The sequence below is a fragment of the Carcharodon carcharias genome, chromosome 25, assembly GCF_017639515.1.
Source record: "Carcharodon carcharias isolate sCarCar2 chromosome 25, sCarCar2.pri, whole genome shotgun sequence".
NCBI lineage: Eukaryota > Metazoa > Chordata > Chondrichthyes > Lamniformes > Lamnidae > Carcharodon > Carcharodon carcharias.
Window position 1 is genome coordinate 32,774,001 of NC_054491.1, and position 20,667 is coordinate 32,794,667.

Below are 20,667 nucleotides of genomic sequence, written 5' to 3' on the forward strand. Positions count from 1 at the left end.
ACACTCAGGGTTTCTGACCCAGTGACAGTGAAGTTCTAAATATGGACGATAGATATGGCTTGCAGGGGAACTTGCAGGGGATGGTACTCCCATGTGACTGTTCCTCTTGTCCTTCTACATGGTAGAGATCACGGACTTTGACGGTTTTGCTGAAGGAGACTCTGTGTGTTGCTACAGTACATCGAATTGTAGATGGTATGCGCTGCAGCCTACTGTACACCAGTGGTGGAGGAAATTAATGTTTAAAGTGGTGAATGCGTACCAATTGATGGAGTTGCTTTGTTTGGATGATGCCATGCTTGAGTGGTGGGTGAGCTATACCCACCCTTGCAATTCCATCACACACCTAACTTGTACCGTGTAGATGGTAAACAGGCTTTGGGGGGTCAAGAGGCAAGTTAAATCTCCACGGAATTCACAGCCTTATCTGCTCTTGTAACTACAGTATTTATGAGGCCGATCTAGTTAAATTTCTGACAATGGTAACCCCCAGAATGTTGATGATGGGGGTTTCAAAATGTTTGTGCTGCTGAATGCCATGGGGAGATGGTTAGATTTTCTCTTGTTAGAGATGGTCATTACCTGGCACTTCTGTGGCACAAAGGTTACCTGGTACTTATCAGCCCAAGCCTGAATTTTGTCCAGGTCTTAATGTATGTGGGCAAGGACTGCTTCAGTATCTGAAGAGTTGTGAATGATCCTGAACACTGTGCAATCATTAGTGAACATCCCCATCTGACCTTATGTTGGAGGGAAGGTTAATGCTGAAGCAGCTGAAGATGTTTGGGCCTAGGAGACTACCTTGAGGAATTCTTGTAGCAATGTCTTGGGGCTGAGACAATTAGCATCCAACAAGCACAACCATTTTTCTTTGCGCGAGGTATGACTGGAACCAGTGGAGGGTTTCCCCCTTGACTCCCATTGTATCAATTTTGCTAAGGCACTTTCATACCACACTTGGCCAAATGCTGTCTTGATGTCAAGGGCAGTCACTCTCACCTCTAAAATTCAGCTCTTTAAACCATTACCTGGTCAGTGCCTGGGGATTCTGCAGCATGTAACTGACCTCCTGACTCCACAAAGTCTGTCCACCATCTACAAGGCACAAGTTAGGAATGTGCCTGGATGAGTACAGGTCCAACAAAGCTCAAGTAGCTCAACACCATCCAGAATAAATCAGCCAGCTTGGCTGGCATCCAATCCAACACATTAAACTTTCAATCCCTCCAACACCAGCGCACAATGGCAGCCGTGTGTACTGTCTGCACAATGCATTGTATCAACTTGCCAAGCCTCCTCAGTTAGCACCTTCAGACCTGCAACCTCTACTTCCAGAAAGAGGAAGGCAGATGCATGGGAACATCACCAAATGCAAGTTCCTCTCCTAGCCACACATCAACCTGACTTGGAACAATAATCACTGTTCCTTCAGTCACTGGGTCAAAATCCTGGAACTCCCTCCCTAACAGCACTGTTACCTCACCTCTGGAATTCAGTTCTTTCATCCATTACTTGTTCAGTGCTTTGGAATGATGTGGCCAGTAACTCAACCCCTGACTGTGTGTGTACCTACACCACATGGACTGCAGTGGTCCAAGGTTGCTCATCACCACCATGTCAAGTGCAATTAGGGATGGGCAATAAATACTGGCCGTGCCAACAATGCCTACACCCCAGGAAAAAGGATTTTAAAAAACTCCCTCAGTACCACATTTAAATACCAGCCTAAATATGTGATGAAGCCATGGGGTGGAGTTTGAAGCCATGACCTTTCATAACTCAGAATGCAAGTATTTTCTCTAATATTCTATATGAATAATGTCTTACTGATGCAATGCCTTGTGTGCTTCTGAAACTGGGGCTAAAGCATTTACTTGAGGCAGTGTGGTGTAAGTTTTGCAATGTACTTAAGCTACACATAATCTGGTTGTACTTCATAGTGGCACCACCTGACTGAAACGGGAAGTGTATTATTTGTCCAAGCACTCACTTTGATGAACCAAAAATAGCAGGGAATGATAGAGGGGGAGAGCACAATGGGCTATTCTGTAATAGATTATTCCTAGATCTACTATGCAGCAGCTCACCCCTACAATCCTGAATACAACAAGTAACTCATTTTAGTCAGCTCTCTACAACAGTGACATATTAAATAAAACAAATAAGAGTTACATTGAAAGAAACAGGAGTAAAGGAGATTGATGGAAGATTTGATAGAGGTGCACAGGATTATGACAGGTTTGGATAAGGTTCCTATTAGTCGATGGTATGAGATCTAGGGGGACACAGATATAGGTTTTAGATAAGAAATGCAAGGGGAATATGAGGAGAAACTTTTTTATCCAGCGAGTGGTACTGATCTGGAACTAGCTGCCCATGAGGATGGTGGAAGTGGAGTGATCAAAGAAAATTGGATGGCACTTGAGGGAAATAGGCTTGCAAGGCTAGCGGATAGAGTGGGAGGAATGGGACTGACTGGCTTGCTCTACAGAGAATGGACCCGATTGGCTGAGTAGCATCTTTCAGTGCCTTAATGACTTGTGTCTCTTTGCCTTAGTCTGCATGGCTACCTGTTTTTTACAACGCCAGTCAGTTACACATATTAGAGACAGAAGCCCAGAAGCTGGTGGACTTCATTCCCCATTTATCTCAAGAAATAAGCAGAGAAATGTAAATGAAGATGATAACTTGAACATTTCACAAGCCATATCACTGGGTTAATCTTTTATGGAAAAAAGACTTCATATGGTGCCTTTCACAACCTCAGGACATTCCAAAGCACTTCACAACTAGTTAAACATTTTTCACGTTCAGTAACTATTGTAATGTAGGAAATACAGCTATCAATTTGCGAACAAGGTCCCACAAAAAGCAACGTGATAATAATCAAATAAACTGTTGTTTAGTGATGTTGGTTGAGGGAAAGATATTACCAGGACACTGGAGAGATCTCTCCTGCACTACTCTGAAATAGTTCCACAGGATCTTTGATGTCCACTTGGTAGGATAGGTATGGCTTCGGTTTAAAGTATCAGCTGAAAGGTTAAAGTGGCACCCTTAACCCACCATTAAAATTAGAACAGATTTTCCCTAATGTTAACAAACAACAAAATCGCAGTGTCTCTTTAAGACTCATTTAAATGAGCTGCATTGCATGTGAGAGAGAGAGAGAGACACACAGAAAGACAGAAAAACAGATGTGTATGTGGTCCAACAAACTGCAGGAAAGAGGAAGTGTATTCACTTGAATGGTCACGTAATTCAAGATATAAAAGGGAGATATCATGGTCTTCACTAGTTACACTTCAGCTTTACCCTCATGCTTTTTTAAAAACTGCTGGCAGTGTCAGATAGAGTCAGGAGCAGGAACTGTGTGTAGCTTTTTTTCCTCAGGTCCACCACTAATGGGAAACATAAAGCAGCCCTCAAGGAGAGATTTAACACAAAATGGCTGCTCCCAGTCACATAACAAATAGAAGTTCAAATAGAAGACTGATAGTGCAGTTATGCTGCTTGATTTGAGCCAAAATGGCTGAGATCCAATAAAGAGTGCAGTATAATAGCATTGTAGCTTTAGTATAATAACTTTACACCTGCAATTCAGAACAAAACCAAACTGAGTTTGGTTCCTGCTTCACGAGGATCTGGGCACAATCACAAGCAAGGACAGAGGCAGTAAATTTCAAATTGTACACATTCCTTCCAAATGCTGCTCTCTCCCTGCGGAAATCATACATTCCTGCGGGAGGGGATGGCTGTCTGGGTTTAATCCCTCCTCCTGGCCTGTCAAAAATGTTGAATTTTTTTAATATTATAAACCATACATTCTGCTTAATGTTAAATCAGTTCCAGCAGTTGATACATTTTTAATCTATTTTATTTTAAACTTATGAGAGGTTGGTCACAATATCTTGGATTTAAGATGTTCAAAAATGGACAAGCACATAGGATACTTTGGAACACATATATTAAATTAAATCTCTTTATTGAAAATGTTCTTGAATAAATAAGTCTAATAACGCTGACCTATGTGCTTGATTTTAACAAGAAAATCTTACAACTTTTTTGTGCTTCATCATTAGAATGTAAAATAACATTCTTCTCCTACCCTTTCCAGCATCTGTTGCTTTGGAGGAAAAAGACAAATTGCAACCTCTGATCCACAAACGCTCAGTTTATTAAAGCAAACTGAATTTTGTCCCTCCTTAAACAGTATAAATAATTTTCACCTAAATGTTAGATCCCTGTTCAACAGGTATCAAGTAGAGCAAACTACTAAATTTAACATTTAAAATAAAAGAGGATGCAGGAACAGAGCAACTCGATGGGTCTGTACACAGGGTGTCAGGACAAGTTGAGAAATAGAAAAATCTGAATCCTTGACTTTATTAGTGGTGAGAAGTGCAAAAGTAAAGAAGTTGTGCTAAACTTTTACAAATCACTGATTAGGCCCTGGTTGAAGGACTGTGTACAATTTTGGGCACATTTTAGGAAGGATGCCTGAGAATGGGGAGAAGAGATTTACTAGAATGGTACCAGGAATGTGGAACTTCAATTACATGGAAAGCTATGCTCGCTGACTTATGTTGGTTCCCAGTCGGGCAACACCTCAGTTTTAATATTCTCGTCCTTGTTTTAAAACCTCTTTAATGCCTTGCCCCTCCCTACCTTTGTAACGCTATGAGTTAGCCGCACACCTAGAGTTCTGGCCTCTTGCGTTTCCCCGATTTTAATTGCTCCAGCACTAATGGCTTTGGCTTCAGCTGCCTAGGCCCGAAGGTCTGGAACTCCCTCAACCTCTCTGCTTTGTTCTCCCCTTTTAATACACTCCTTAAAACCTATCTCTTTAACCAAGCCTTTTGGTTATCTGTCCTAATATCTCCTGATCTGGTAGTGTCAAATTTTGTTTGATAATCCTGTGAAGCACCTTAGGTCATTCTATTATGTTAAAGGCATTATACAAATACAGGTTGTTGCTGTTGGAAGAATAGAGAAGCTGGAGTTTTCTCCTCATAAAAGAGGTCAATGGGGGATTTAAAAGGGGTATTCAAAATCATGGTTTTGAAAGAGTGAATAAGGAGAGACTGTTTCCAGTGGCAGAAGGACAGGTAACCTGCAAAAGTACCAGGGGGTGAGATGAAGTGAAATTTGTTTGTACAGCAAGTTATGATCAGGATTGCACGGCCTGAAAGAATGAGTGGAAGCAGATTCAATAATAACAATCAAAAAGGAATTAGATGAATACTGAAGAGGATTTGCAAGACTATGGGGGAAGGGTAGGGGAATGGAATTAGCTGTAAGTTTTTTCAAGAAGATGGCCATAGGCAAAAGTGGGTGAATAGCTACATTCTATGCTGTAAAATTCTATGATTTCAACTACAGGAAATTAAGTCTTCATTTTACATGACCTAGACAAAAAAAAATCACAGACCTGGTACTAACAACCAGATTGCTTGGTATAGAACATGGGCATATTGATTGGATTTCTGTGAATTGGTATTATAGGGTGACATGTAAAATATGAGAATACTTTTTACCAACCCCAGCCTTTTAAATGCTTTTGTACCCTGCAGCTGATCTTTTTAGGGCTGCTAGATATTACTCTATGGGATCCAATGAATCAATAAAAGTTAATACATTGTGTTGTCTCGCTTATGCTCCTCTCTGTAGATCTGCTCACTGCTTCAGTGATGGGGTTAGTCTCTGCAAGGTCACTAGGGGAGAAATTTCTGATATCTTACTCTTGCTCTGAAGCTCCATCTTCTTTCACCACCCCGCCCCAACACCCCCAACCCCACCTCCCCCATGTCTGACTTCAAAGCTACCCCAGTCTCTATTTTTAAAAAATTTCCTGCATTCCAACATCACTTCTAGTGGCTCTGTTCTTTTTTCCATCCCTGCACACCTGAAGGCAGCAGCCCACTTTCTCATACCACCCCACACTTCCCAAAAGGAGCCCTGCAATTCCGGGTATCCACACACCAGTTTTGCCTTATTCTCAAAAAAAAAAAAGACCTGAGCCGGCTGCACTGGGCTCAACTGTGTCCGGGGGGGGGGGGGGGGGGGGGGGTGTCAGCAGTGATTTTGGGAAAGAATAACTTTGGTCAGGAAACTGCTAACTATCCTACTCACACTGCCCCAAGGGGGAAGAAATGCATGTGTTTATGTTATGCGTATACTGCTGATCATGAAGATATTTCAGTCACAAAAACCACATACCATTATGCAACAGTCTACTTATAATTCAGAAAGGCTAACAGCTAATTCAAACTTTTTCCTCAAAACATAAACTATCTGCCATCCTAATTTTTACTTAAATTGCTGAATTTGAACAACTGGATCATTTCAAGCAGAAATTATTTTGAATGAATAGAACGAATTTGAAAATTGCATGCAAGCCTGATGCAGAAAACAGAACCATTAAGTCAGTAAAACTGGGGTACAAGAAATACTAAACACATAACATGAGGCCTTTGTAGCTATGTGGATGAATGCACTTCAGAGGCTGCTTCTCTTTTCCACTTATGTTACTGTAGACATTTATAAAATTATGAAAAAGCTACCATTTATATTTCTTGATTTGTATGACATAAAACAAGGATTTAGTTGAACACTGATGGGGTTCACTTAGCTCCAGTTTTGAGATATATGGTCATGTCAAACGACAGCTTAAATTTATGTAGTGACTTCAATTTAGTAAAACATCTCAGTGTTTCACAAGGGCATAATCAGACAAAAAAAGAGTCAAAGGCATTAGGACAGGTGACTAAAGGCTTGGTCAAAAATGATAGGTTATTAGAATGGTCCTAAAGGAGGAAGGAGAGGTAAAGCCAATGCTAACTCCAAGGATAGTGATAAAACTATTGGTTCTGCTGATACTTAATGGTAAGTGCAATTTGCATTGTGGAACATAAGCATATAGAAAAGAAAGATTCCAGCTTACATCCATACTCTGCGTTCAGTTAATCTCTGCTCAGGTGGCAATAAGGGCACTAAAGGGCATATGTGTCCTTGAAAAAATACACAGCCAGGGATCTTGCTTTCCTTGCTGGAAAATTCATGTGTCTAAATGATATATACTTCAGTTGCGATTTCCTCACAGTTGAATAGCTGCTGGTTGACACTCACTAAGTTCATTTGGGCATGGTAACAGAGCAGCCTAGCTTGTAGATTATGTGAACTCGCTATAAGTAGTGTGATTTGTGGCAATGCAAAGGCTTTGAAGAGTGGAAAAATCAAAACTGAAAAATTACACTAACACTTATGGATGTGTAATGCAGCACGATGTACAAACAGAAATTGTGAAATTAAAGACTAGTCAGACGTTTAAAACCATCTTGACACCACTAATAGCTCAGATTTCAGGCTCAGGTTTTCCTTTACCTGCCTACCATGTAAACAAGTCAAGAGATTTGCAAGTACAATTGACAACTATAGATTTTTTAACTGGCAGCACAGACTTGTTAGCAGCAGCCCAACAATGGAGGAGCAAGTCTGTGCAATTCCATCGGAAGAATCCTTCGGTTCAAAATATTGGAGGTACAGATCCATGCTCACTTACCTTTATGGCAACGGTTGAAAACTGCGGTGCTAAAACTCAAAAGTTATTTCCCTCCATGAAAATACTGCATAGGCTCGTTGATCAATGCAATTACAGATTCAATGGGATACGCAACATAAAACTCAACAACTCTTGTTGAGTTTGTGAGGAGCTTTACTTGCCGAGGAGGATAATCATTAACTAGATTGCAGAGTAATTGTTGAATTAGTCAAGATACAAATCTCGAGTACACAAACAGCACCCAAGGTTCCTAAGGAGACAACTGACCATTTGTTATAGCACACTACTTGTAGCGAGTTCACACAATCTACTATTTCTTGGGGAAATTGGGCTCTATCCTTGCTGCTAGAGAAAAGTAAAATTTTCAACGTGCAACTCTAACTGGCTCTTCAGAATCATTTTCTTCAAGAGAAAACTTTATTTCAGTTCCCTTTTACAAGTTAGACTGTTACCATGGTACCAACTGATAAGCAAACTGTTGAAGCCAGGACATGACTGTACAAATTGTGTTTGACTAGTACAGCAGATTGACAGTAACTGTGTCTGAGGCCAAAGTACACAGTACAAAAGGGGCTGTGTCCCTGGATTTCTGGTGTTGTAACTGTTTATGCCTCTGTTTATACCCAGATTACATTATGGTGCCACCTCCAATTGGAGCATTCAGCAACATGGTCCAGCACCCTCATTTCTGAATTCACCGTGTTTTTAATTCATGCCAGATTTAACCTGTGCTCAAGGACAGTTTATCATCCATCATTCTTGGCATAAACTCTCCTTGAAGTTGGACAAGAATGTTCTGCAGACTAACAATTCAGAGTTGGTGCCCCTGACACACTTGGGCAAGCTGAATGGCGCATCCCAGCCACCACATTTAAACTACTTCAAAAGTTCCACACAGGGAACAATACAAATATTCACTCTCCCATTGACAGCTGCCAGGGAGCGAAAGTTTATAAGAAGTCTCTCTCACCCTCCTTCAAAAGCAACGCTTCGAGAATGCTGACATCATTTGAGGTCATTAGTGGGGAATGAAATAAGGGCGACAGCGTAAGGTGAGTGAACCAATATCAGGAGAGTAATTGAGGCAGACATGTTACAGCAGCTAGATGTTACCACATTTCCCTCACTCAGCCAAGCTCATTAGCTTCTCCCGAATCAGCTATATGTTACACATGTCTACATAGTTGTAATAACTATATATATTTAATGATTTTAAAACGTTTTAGTTTAGAAACAATCTGAGCAAAAGAGTATTGAAAAGGGAGTGTAGTTTATTGAACATAATCCCAATATTATAGAGGATGTATTAGTATCCATGAGCCCTCAATAGTTCTGCAGTTTCACACTTTTAAACTGATCAAAGACAAGCACTCAACAACCTACTATTTTAGAATCTCCCTGAGTATCTGCCACTATTCTCAAACCCAACTAATCATCACCATTCAGAAGCCCCATCTGGTCAAAATACAAAAGGTCTTATTCCAGAACACCCCCATACCCAGGTTGCCTCTAACATATATTCTACTGCTTCTAAAAAAAATGGAGAAATTGAGAAGTGGCAGTTATTACTATAACAGACAATTTCTGAATAATTAGGATTCGGCGACAACTCAATGGCTACTTTTCTACTTTAATTAGAATCCTTCGCCATTGTCCAACTTTAGAAAGGATCAATTGCGATACACCATTCGCCGCAAATTGATACAGTAGGTTTAGCCCATTGTTTGCAACATTTCTATGCTTTTTTATGCTCCACTATAGGCCCTGATTTTTCTCTCTCATCTGGTGAGGAAGAAGCGCTGTTGGATGGAACTGAGATGCATTTGCACGCGAAAGAGGTGAGGAGAGAGGCACAGGCCTCAGCAAATATATGCTATATCAGTATCAGGAAATATGACCCACTGGGACCCCTATCTGTGCCATGGGGGTTGCATGCAATATATAGCTTCCCAGCATTACCACAAACTGTATATACACACTCTGCTGGTATGCCCTACCCTTTTCATTTTTTTAAACATTGCACAAGAATTATTCAACTCAGCCAGTGGAATGGATGTATTTAGATGCGGTAAGTATCAATATAAACACACACAAGAAGAACTAGTGATTCTCACCCCAAAATCCGAGCAAACAAAACCGAAGGTCATTGAGTATTTAATAACGAACCCAAGGTTCTACATTAACCAGCTAGAGGGGTTAATTTCCATACATTAAGAACTATGAAAGGTTCATCTGTAACAATGTGGTGCAGCAAAGTCAGAGAATATTTGGCACTGACATGCCAATGGTCTGAAGGATAAAATTTATTGTAAGCTAACCCTCTTTAATGTTGTGATCATCAATTCATCCACCTGATCCTCTGAATATACCTCGACCACCACCAATGACAGAGTTGTTACCATCACTTTCAACCAGTCAAAATGCTCTCTCCAGACATTACCCAAGTTCAGAAGTGCAAATTTAGAACGGAACTTGCTGCTGGATGCTTCCCACAGTTCAAGTGATGTATTATGGAAATTTCTCATGCCCATCAGTATACTTCACTAAAATCCTACTAGCATCGGTAGGGATAATGTGCCAGCAATCGTGCTGCCTGACCACAGTTATTGGTGCCATCAAGAGATGCAATTTAAAACCACACTTACAGACGATAGTCTGAATCTTCTGACCAGCATTTTTTTAACACCAAGAGATAAGTTTAAAATAAATGTGATGCAGCCGTTTGGAAAATCCATACAGGCCAGGAATGAAGTGATTAAAAAAGTGAGGACAACTGGGCAACTCAGACTGGCTACGGTCAGCCTCAAGAGGGAAGATTTTTACATCCACTGCACTGGCCATATCATTATACTATATTACAGAATGTTAATCATTAAAAAGCACAACTGTTTCCACTGGGGAAATGAAAGGAAAAGCCTTTAATACTGGATTATCTGAAATTAATATAAAGAAAATGTGGGAAATGCAGAAAGGAACAAACAACACAGCTGAAAGAGGACAACATTTTGGTGGGCTCTATCTTTGAGAGATATATAATTCTACCACTTTTTTAATTTCTAGCACTTTGTCCCCACGCCACTTTAGTACAAACTTCAGAGGGACCTGATGCCAGAAGATTTACTGGTTTTATTTCAGATTTCCATTATTCAATTTTTATATTTATCACTACTGCGGAAACACATATTTGCATTTTAATTAGAGATAAAGAATTAAGAGCACACACACAATATCACACAACACCAATTGTGCTGCTCTTTTACCACTACTCTTTATTGCTGTGTAACTGGGAATCCATTGTCAGGCAAATGAAAGCTTGTAATGTTGTAGCACTAGTCATGTGTTGTTATAGGCTGGTTTTAAAGTCAACGAAAGGCACAACTTCTGTGGACTGACAAAACCATGCCAGTGACGTGACCTGGTCAATCTCCAACAAATAAACGAGCCTGCAGCAGTGTAAGGTACAATGCTGAAATGTTTTCTTTGAGTAAGGTGTATGTTTAAGCTCCCATGTATGTGGATCAGTGTGCTGGAAACAGTTTTGAAATCAAGCTTCTGTCTTAAAGGCTTGTTTTGGAAACTCACCTCACTGTAGGTTACGCAAAGTAACATTTTGCTGTTGATTTTGGCAGTTCTTGAATAGTTCTGACAGACAAAATAAAAAGTGTCAATTTCTCCAACCGCATCCTGCAGCAGCAATGGGATCAGCAGCAGTGATGGGACCAGCAGCTGACGTAACAGCACAACACTGGCACCAACATGTTTGTATTGGTGACCTGCCTCAGTGGCTGCAGACTGAGAGAATTCACTGGGGTTGCAAAGTTTGGTTTTTAGCAGGGGTGAAGTCACATTTGAGAAAGCTGACTATATTTTAACTCTCACTCATTCTTACCCACACTCCGTAGTGGAAGTGAAACCATGACTTTCTTCAGTGTTTTCAGCCAAGAAATGGGGTAAGCAGTGCTGCCAATTTCACTTGTGCCTCACACTCTTCGCCCCACACAGTAAATTGAATTTTATAGAGACTAAAAAGGGGAAAAGTTTGCCAAGAAAATTGTTAAGCATATCATCCGTTTAAGCTTTTTCTTTTAAAATGAAGCATATCTAGGTTGGCATCCCACTTTTATTATACCCTCTAAAGCCAATGCCACTGTATCTCCTCTCCGATCTTCCTTACTCCTGTTAAAAGGTTCACAGGCAGAATCTGTGGTTTGTGCTGAGTTCAAGGGCTTGTCAGAGTACTCTAACCGTCCTTAACGATCCAGGGCAATGAGCTGGTGGGATGGGATGAAAAACCAGACAGTGGTTCTTGCTGTTGAGCACTCTGATGGAGACTGCATGTGTGTGGATATCAGGTGAAGACAGTATCAAATTTAGCACTGGTGCCTCCCATAATCAGTCAGGGTGCAGCATTCATTGCCTTGAGTCACATATGATGACTGGATGAAGTGTTGGAGGACAATGGATATCAAGATACTCTTGCATGCACCAGCACCTTCAGGACCAGAGAGAACACAATTGAAGGGAAAATGAGTTGAGGAGCGAGTTTCACAGGGAGGTGAAATCTTTACCAATGTTGGTCACACCTTAGTCTCCAGTGCCCAAAATCCAACTTACAGCCATACATCCAACAACTTCCTCAGCAAAGCTGTTGGATGGAGCACTGTGATTTTAAAAAATGATTTTTTTTTTTCAGATTTAAAGGAATGTTGAAGCTATTGATGATCGGCCACAATCCTTTAGGGTGGCTGTCCTTCACAAAAGAAGATATGGAAAGACTCCCGTTTGGTTAGAACTGCAGACTCTTTGGCTTAACAAGTTTAGAGTGTGAGTAGTGGATCCAGGAAGCATCTCAATCCCTGGGCTGTGCAATTAGTTGATTTTAGTCAGAAAGGCGGGAAGTACAATTGACCCCAGTAGCCTTTGATCAGGGAGGGTGATACTGAGAGAAAAGCAAAAAACTGCGGATGCTGGAAATCCAAAACAAAAACAAAAATACCTGGAAAAACTCAACAGGTCTGGCAGCATCTGAGGAGAGGAGCAAAGCTAACGTTTCGAGTCCGAATGACCCTTCAACAGAACTAAGTAAAAATAGAAGAGAGGTGAAATATAAGCTGGTTTAAGGGGGGGTGGGATAAGTAGAGCTGGATAGAGGGCCAGTGATAGGTGGAGATAACCAAAAGATGTCACAGACAAAAGGACAAAGAGGTGTTGAAGGTGGTGATATTATCTAAGGAATGTGCTAATTAAGGGTAGAAAGTAGGACAAGCAAAGTACAGATAGCCCTAGTGGGGGTGGGGTAGGCTGAAGGAATCAAAAAATCCATATAAATTATTGGAAAAAAAGGTGGGGGGGGAAATCGGAAAGGGGGTGGGGATGGAGGACAGAGTTCATGATCTAAAATTGTTGAACTCAATATTCAGTCCGGAAGTCTGTAAAGTGCCCAGTCGGAAGATGAGGTGCTGTTCAATGGTGATACTGACACTTATTCAGCACTACAGGTAGCCAGAGGGCATTGTTGAAACTCCTATTCATGGCCATGGGTAATTATTGTTGACAATAGATAATTATTACCCCTGAGGGCGGTGGAGTACAGTTATATATTGGCTCCACTCTAAAACAAAGCTGTGATCTTCATGGCTCTGTGTAATTCACAAGTAATAAATTAACCTAGGGAGACATTGGGGAAGTTTGACCAGATCTAAAGCAAAGACACAGACCCTTTCAAATGCCACAGATCCCATGGACAGTACAAACCACTGGTTTTCCTTAAAAGTATGAAGCAAAAAGGTTGCTCACCTATGTCCTCATCTGCATCCTGGTAGACTGAGAGATCCTGTTTCTGGTAAGCCTGCAATTCTTGCTTCTGATTCATAAGTAGCTCCTGTTTAATGAGCAAATCTGGCTTCTGGTTCCCCCAGTCTTCTAACTGAGTTGGCTGCACCTCCCGGCTTTCATCCAGGTTAATAGTGTCTGATTTTGTGTCCTGGTACAGTCCGCTGCTGTCAATAAGAACTGGCTGATAGGCGTGCGGTTCCCACACAACAGGCACCCGCCCGAAGACCTGCTCCAGCTGCTGAAACGTGTAGTTACAGGTTCTCTTACCACGACCTCTTTCCTTTACCCGACTATAGCACCTCTTTAGAGTCTGTGTGGGAAAAGAAACAAGTCAGACCTTAAAAGCAGTTTATAAACATCCGTGTCGCAATGAAAACACATCACAACAACTCATTCTCTCTCAGGACCCCAAGACTCTGAAACTCCTGAACTCCCTCAGTCTTGCCATCCACCCACTAGGCAAAGGTTCAGAAACCCAAATTTTCTATCTCCTAATCACTAATTCTTGTTTGACCTGGCCTTCTCTCCTCCTCCTAGTGCTGCCTTGCAATACATGCCTAGGTTTGCCATTTGGTTTACTTTGCAAAAAGCTGGATGTACACAATTATTTTTGATTACCCTACACATGCAAAGATAAAACAAGAAAGACAGAAAAGGTGGCACTCTCTCACAATATCAAATTCATCACAAAATGTTACACCATGGTGACAGAAACGCCTCCCACAAGAGACAGAAGAGTGCCAACCAACTAGTTTTGTCACTACTACATGTACCACCTTGTATATGGAACAGAACCATGCTTCTTTCCATAAAAGGGCTAACAGAAAATTACAATAAAATGCCCCAATTGCTCACTCTCTCTTGGATACAGGCCAGGACTAGATATTCACACCGGCATTCTGAAGCTTAGACACCCATACCTTTTTAGAGCAAATGCCTATTTTAAGACAGCATATGGTTATGTCGAGAGTAGTGAATCTTGCATAAGGTAATGGAAGTCATTAGGAGCTCCTTGCATACTTAGAGCACTTTCCCATTAAAACAAACTCATTCAAAAATATCAATTTTATTTGATCTAGGGAAATATGGATGACAATGTCAAGCCTGCTTTTTTGGCCTGTTCCCACGTGGACTGAGCACCTTATTTATCGGCTTTCTTGAACCGCTGTGGTAACTGTGCTCCCATCATGCTAGGCAACGGATTTGAGGATTTTCATCCAGTAACAATGAAGTAATGGTGACTTGTGTCTAAGTCAGGTAAGGGTGTGCTTGGAGGGCCACTTTGGAAATCATTAAGTGTGCTTGCCAAGTGACACAGGATACTGTACATTGAGGTATTCAACACAGGGCCATTCCTTAAACAGATATAAACAGAAAATGTGGAAGATGCTACCTCTGAAGAGAAAAGGCCAGGTAACATTTCAGATGCAAGTCTACATCTGAAACATTCCCCTCACAAAAGGTCTATACAAAAAACATTAACCCAACATCTCTCCTTACAAATGTTGTGCAATCTACAGTGCCTTTGCAGTATATTCCAGTGTATGACACACATAGGAGACCATACAACTGGTAATTTATCCCAGACTCCATCACAAGTGGAGTAACTGGCAATCAATAGTGTAGTCTACAGTATTTAATTCACACAACAGAGGTGGACAGCTTAGACTCAAAAATAAATTTACCTTCTAGCAGTGGAATGCTGGTTTAACATTGCATTGTGGTATCTAATAATGCTTAGAGTAATATCAATGTTGTACTAATATTGTAATCAAATGTTCATATGTTGGTTATGATGTATAATTAGGAAAGGAAATTAAAACCAAGAGATATTCCAACTCTTGCGTGTCTCTAGTTATGCTATAAGTAGCAGTATAATGAGATTGTCTTTCTTTAAAATGTTTTGATGTATTCTGAAGGATGCAACACATTAAATTTGAAATTGTGGGTGGTGAAACAAATACTGATGATTCTGCCAAAATCTGTTGTAATAACATAATTGCTTCACAGGCTGTTGCACCTCTGCTCCGTGGAGTTGCTAGTTTTGCATATATTTGCATAGAACACTCTGTTCCTGCCCATCAAAAAAAAGTCTGACGTCCTAAGTAACACATAATACTGATGAGAAATATGACATACGCCATGTCATATATCGCAACAGCTAGGTGAGATTAGCTGGGGTTAGGGGATTGATACCTTCGTCATACACAAAAACTAGGAGTTCGATTTAAAATTATGAGGGCAAAAATGAACTTAAAAAAAAATACAAGTAGAATTTAGCAGCTCATCTTTCTAGCATGTATGGGCCCCAGACTTGTCTTTTGAGCCCCGCTCTTCTGATTGCCAAACAACAGTTGAAAGATAATTGTAATGTCCCTTTCTCATTCTGGCTAAGATCACCTCAGCACAAAGCAGAGTTCAACCCTGGGACTTTAAGCCTGCTGAGTGCACATTACCCCAGTTCACCGGGTAGATAGACTATTACCATTTCCTAATTTTACTATCATCATTTTGTATTGGTTAGAGTTGATAAGATACACTAGTCTTTTATATCTGTCCTCTGTTGCTTGCAAGTTCAAGACTCCCTCATTTTTCTTTAAAAAAAAGAGGATTTCCTTTCATAACCCAGTGACCTGAAACCTAAACCATGCAAAGGGAAGGTTTCGACTCTAAAGGCAACTAACTAAATGGTAGCTGCACCTTCCTTTCAAGTAACTCACACCACAGCAAACCAGTCCCTGAATGGATGAGGGGGCAAACACCTTGATTAATGTTATGATTTACCAATTGAGGATTTGAGAGAGACACAGTATGTGTGCATGGTGCTAGTACAGGTGGTTTTGACTAGGTTGGTGAGGTGCAGGGTATTACAGATCTACTGTTCTGATAAAAGGTCATCGACCTGAAACATTAACTCTGTTTCTCTCTCCATAGGTACTGCCTGACCTGCTGAGTATTTCCAGTTTTTTTTGTTTTTAATGCAGGGTATTACTTATTGGTTTACAAGCAGAATACTAGTTACTGTATGGTACTCTAGTTTAGGTGGCTATTGAGGCACGAGGTACAAGTTACTGATTCAATTGTTGGTTCAGCTGAGTCAGCTAAGGGAGCACTAAATTGGTGGGCTGCTGTTTTTCAGTTGAGACATTGAGCAAGGCTCCATCTGCCTATTCAGATAAATGAAATAGGAGGTCTAAAACCTGGGGACACAGTCTAAGAATAAGAGGCAGGCCATTTAGGATCGAGATGAGGAGGAATTTCTTCATCAGAGGGTGGTGAACCTTTGGAATTCTCTACCCCAGAGGGCTGTGGAGGCTCAGTCTTTGAGTATGTTCAAAGCAGAGGTCGATAGATTTCTAAATACCAATGACATCAAAGGATATAGGGATAGTGCACAAAGATAGCACTGAAGTAGAAAATCAGCCATGATCTAGTTGAACGGCGGAGCAAGCTCGAGGGGACGAATGGCCTACTCCTCCTATCTTCCTAAAAGATCTCTTAGCACTGTAAAAACAGCAGGAAGCTTTTGAGGCAAAGACCAAAGAAATTATTTTCTCTTTTAATTTGTGGAGCCTTGCTGTGAGAGAATTGGTTATTGCATCTGCCTACAGAACAGCTGCTGAACTCCAAAAAAGTAGTTAATTGTTTGTAAAGTGCTTTCAGCCATGACAAGACACTTTATAAATACAAGTTTACATTTATTTAAGTAAAGGATTACAGAGGTGCAAGCCACTGGTTTGGGAACAGGATGCTACTTACTGTCACTGTATACTATTGTTCACACATTTTAGGTTAAGAGTTGGTGATGTGCACTGTACTTGTTATCTGTTTAGGCAGAGATGTTAGTTATTAGAGCAGTGAAGTGCAAGATATAAGCTACTCTTTATTGGCTCTTGTATAATGTATGATGATATAATTTTTAATTGGAGAAGCAATCTGCTTTCATCATGGATTTACAACACAAAAATGCATGTCTGTTATACTGTTGAGAATCTGGTTGAGATTACCACTTGTACTAATACATTGATCCAGGTGTAGAATTTTGATTATATTTGTGAATGTAGCATTGTTAAATTTGTCACAAAACAAACTTCAAAAGAATTAAGGGGCTGAAAGCAAATTCTCCAAAATATTAACTGTTCATTTCCTTCATACAAGATGCTGACTGACCTGCTGTGGGTTTCCACTGCCTGTTTTTATTTCTCCTGAACTGGAGTCAAGTTCTTGCTTTCTCTGATAACAAATACGACAAAAGACGTTTTTAATGCCCTCCTTGAGATGTTTTAATATGTTATGCTGATACCAGAATATGAAACCTAAAGAAATTCCCTCACCATAATGCTTTTCATTAACTGGGTTTTGTTATTCCAACTAAAAGAGCTGTCACACTTTTCTACAGAATTTCTTACATCGTCTAATTGATCCATAATGGACTATTCTTAATGTATGTTCATTCAATAATAATGCTGGTATGGGACAAACTTTTGTGCCTCGCCTTTATTTAATAAAGCTAAATATATTAGTTGCCTGTGAAATCTATCAGAGATTAATATCAGCCAAACTAAAATTAATTACTTGAAAATAACTAACTTGTATTTATACATCAAAGTGTTTCAGAATCAATGACGTACCAAAGATACGTAGTCAGTTGGAATGCAAGAGATTTGCACGCAGCAAAGTCCCATAAACACCAATGAAGTAGATGAGTAGATAATCTGTTTTACTGATGTTGGCTGATGGATAAATGTTAGCCAGACCATGAGCGCAAATTCATAGTAGTGCCAGGGGACACCTTACGTCCACCTGAGGGGGCAGACAGGGCCTCAATTTAACATCTCATTCAAAAGATGGTACCTTTCGTGGTGTAACACTCCTTCAGTATTGTACTAATGTCAGACTAGATATTATGTGAAGTAGGCCTTTAATTAAGCACTCAGTATAGTAATCACATATGAAAAGCAAAATGCAACTTGGAAGTAGTCATTCTCAAGCTATATAATACCCCAGTCAGACCACACCTTGAATATTGCAGTCAATTTGAGATACTGAGACATGAGATTCATTCAAGCCCTGGATCCAATCCAAAGATGGAGCATAAGGCTGATCTCTTGTGTCAAATCAATTAAAATGACAAAAGTCTGGAGAAATCCAGCCTTACTAACCTCAGGAGGCAGCAATGGAGACACAACCTTCTGAAATTATACATGGGTGCAAAAGTAGATCAGAAAAATTACTCAAAACCAAATGTGGGAGTCAGACAAAAGGTTAAATATTAAAATTTAGGTGAGATATCAATAAGTGCTTTATGCAAAAATAAACGATCAGTACATGGAGTGGATTTGAAGGCAAAGGGAAAACGCCAGTCATTTAAGGAGCAATTGGATGGTAAAGGTTATTTTTAGATGGATAAACCATAATAGACTTTCCACATTTGTACTGATCTTGTAAGTATGGTAGCATCGCTTTGATTCCATTTAACCAGGAAACAATTACTGCAAGGACAGTATTAATTAATCCTCTGGCCCAGCAACTCAACCAGTTACCATTTCCAGGTCAAAGGGAGCATGAATCAGTTGCTGGACCTTTTCATTTTTTTCTCCTAAGAAGTCCTACAAAATACCCAAACTGAATCAATTAATGAGGTATTAGTTGCAAAGCATTATAAATGAGCTGCTGAAAACTGGTTACTCTCTGCAGAACATTTAGTTGCAGAAAGCTAATTACTGACTGCAGGACATTAAATTAACTGCAGAAAATTAGCTACTCACTGCAGGACGTTAGTAGGCTAATTACTGGTTGGAGAACATTAAATCAGTTGCAGAAAGTTAGTTACTAACCGCACAATATTTAGTGCAGTTAGTAATTGACTGTAGAAGATTAGGTAGTTGCAGGATGCTAGTTACTAACTGCAGAATATTAGTTAGCACCTTGTAACTAGCATCCGTAACTAAATTGCAACGTGGGGTGCCTACATAGTAGCTATTACACAGAGATCGCCAGTTACAAAGTATTAAATAAGCTGGTTACTAGTTACTTTACTAGTTAGGGTCTCGGGTACCTTGATTCGCTCCTTGCACTGGTTGGCGCTTCTCTCATAGCCCATTTCCCGCAGGGCCTGTGAGATCCGGTCGAATATGTGCGAGTTACGCAGGTTGCCCTCCAGCACGTCCTGCAGCCTCTCGTCCCCCCACACAGCGATCAGCGCGTTGGTCTCGGCCGGGGTCCAGGAGATCCCGCGGCAGGCGGCCGGCCGGCTGGGGCTAGGCGCCGGGTTCTCGGCCGCCCCGCCCGTCCAGCTGGGGGTGGGAGGTTCGGCGGAAGGGTCTCCCGCCACCTCGGCCCAGGCGGGAGCCGCAATATCCAGCGGGGCCTCGGCCGCTGCGCTCGTCCAGCTCCGGCTCGGGGAGTCCGCTGCGCTGGGCGCCGCCATCGTCCACCGTCCACATCCGGGCACCTGCCCGGGGGATTGTGGGATCCAGCGGGGCAACACCCCTTCCACACACACAGGGAGGAGGCACCTCCCATCCCCACCCTAATGACAGCCCCCGGGAGAGAGTTGACTTACGGCAACCGGGCGCACGAAGCGGTTCCATGACACCACGCCAAGGGGTAGGGATTAACAGGTAAACACAAAGGCGCACATTCCACGAGGAAAGCTCCTGCCCCGCACAAAGATGGCGGCTGCCAGTCACCCGGGGGATTGTGGGCGGCGTCCCGCCTGCGCCCCGCTACAAAATGGCGCCGTCACATGGAGCCGAATTAAATTCGGGCGTAAAACGCTTACAAACAGAAAACTGACGAACACGATTCTCTTAAACAGTATTCTTAGGTCATTAGCTGATGTTTTATGAGATCTTAAACTGCCAACACGGTCCGGTAGAGAAGCCTCCGGGGCCGAGCACATGGGCCGCGAGAACTCGTGCCCCGCTCAGAAATGGCGGCCCCTGGCCGTTTATATACTTTTATTTAGTTATGTTATCGGCTGCTCATCCGCACGGAACGGGTGCAAAATGCTTCCAAAGATAAATATAAAGCTCGGGGGATTATTATCAGAAATCGAGAGCGTGTAATCGGCAGGTTATCTCCTGAAAGAGGGCGAGGAAGAAAGAGCCCGTGCCCCCCACAAAGATGGATTCTGCAACAAAGATGATTCCACGTTCATGGTTTAAGGGAGCGGATGGCTTCTGTAGTTCGAAGCGCATTCGCAAATTGACACTTAACAAGGTTAAAATAACTTAAAACAATAACTTTACCCCGATTACATTCAGAAC

The 20,667-nt window shown here is 41.3% G+C and overlaps 1 protein-coding gene across 3 annotated transcripts in view; it reads right to left on the reverse strand.

Moving 5' to 3' along the window:
- The window catches only part of LOC121269701 (myb/SANT-like DNA-binding domain-containing protein 2), a 31,221-nt gene extending 11,381 nt beyond the window's left edge, over window positions 1-19,840 (reverse strand). For 2 of the 3 annotated variants that reach the window (XM_041174526.1, XM_041174523.1), the window contains exons 1-3: window positions 19,455-19,840; window positions 17,567-17,629; window positions 13,358-13,706 (exon numbers count right to left, since the gene is read on the reverse strand). In XM_041174526.1, coding sequence (XP_041030460.1) covers window positions 13,358-13,706; window positions 17,567-17,629; window positions 19,455-19,826 — 784 coding nt within the window. In that variant the 5' untranslated portion in view covers window positions 19,827-19,840. The remainder of the gene's footprint in view (window positions 1-13,357; window positions 13,707-17,566; window positions 17,630-19,454) is intronic. The other variant, XM_041174525.1, reaches the window with a different exon arrangement.
- Between the last annotated feature and the right edge of the window lie 827 nt (window positions 19,841-20,667).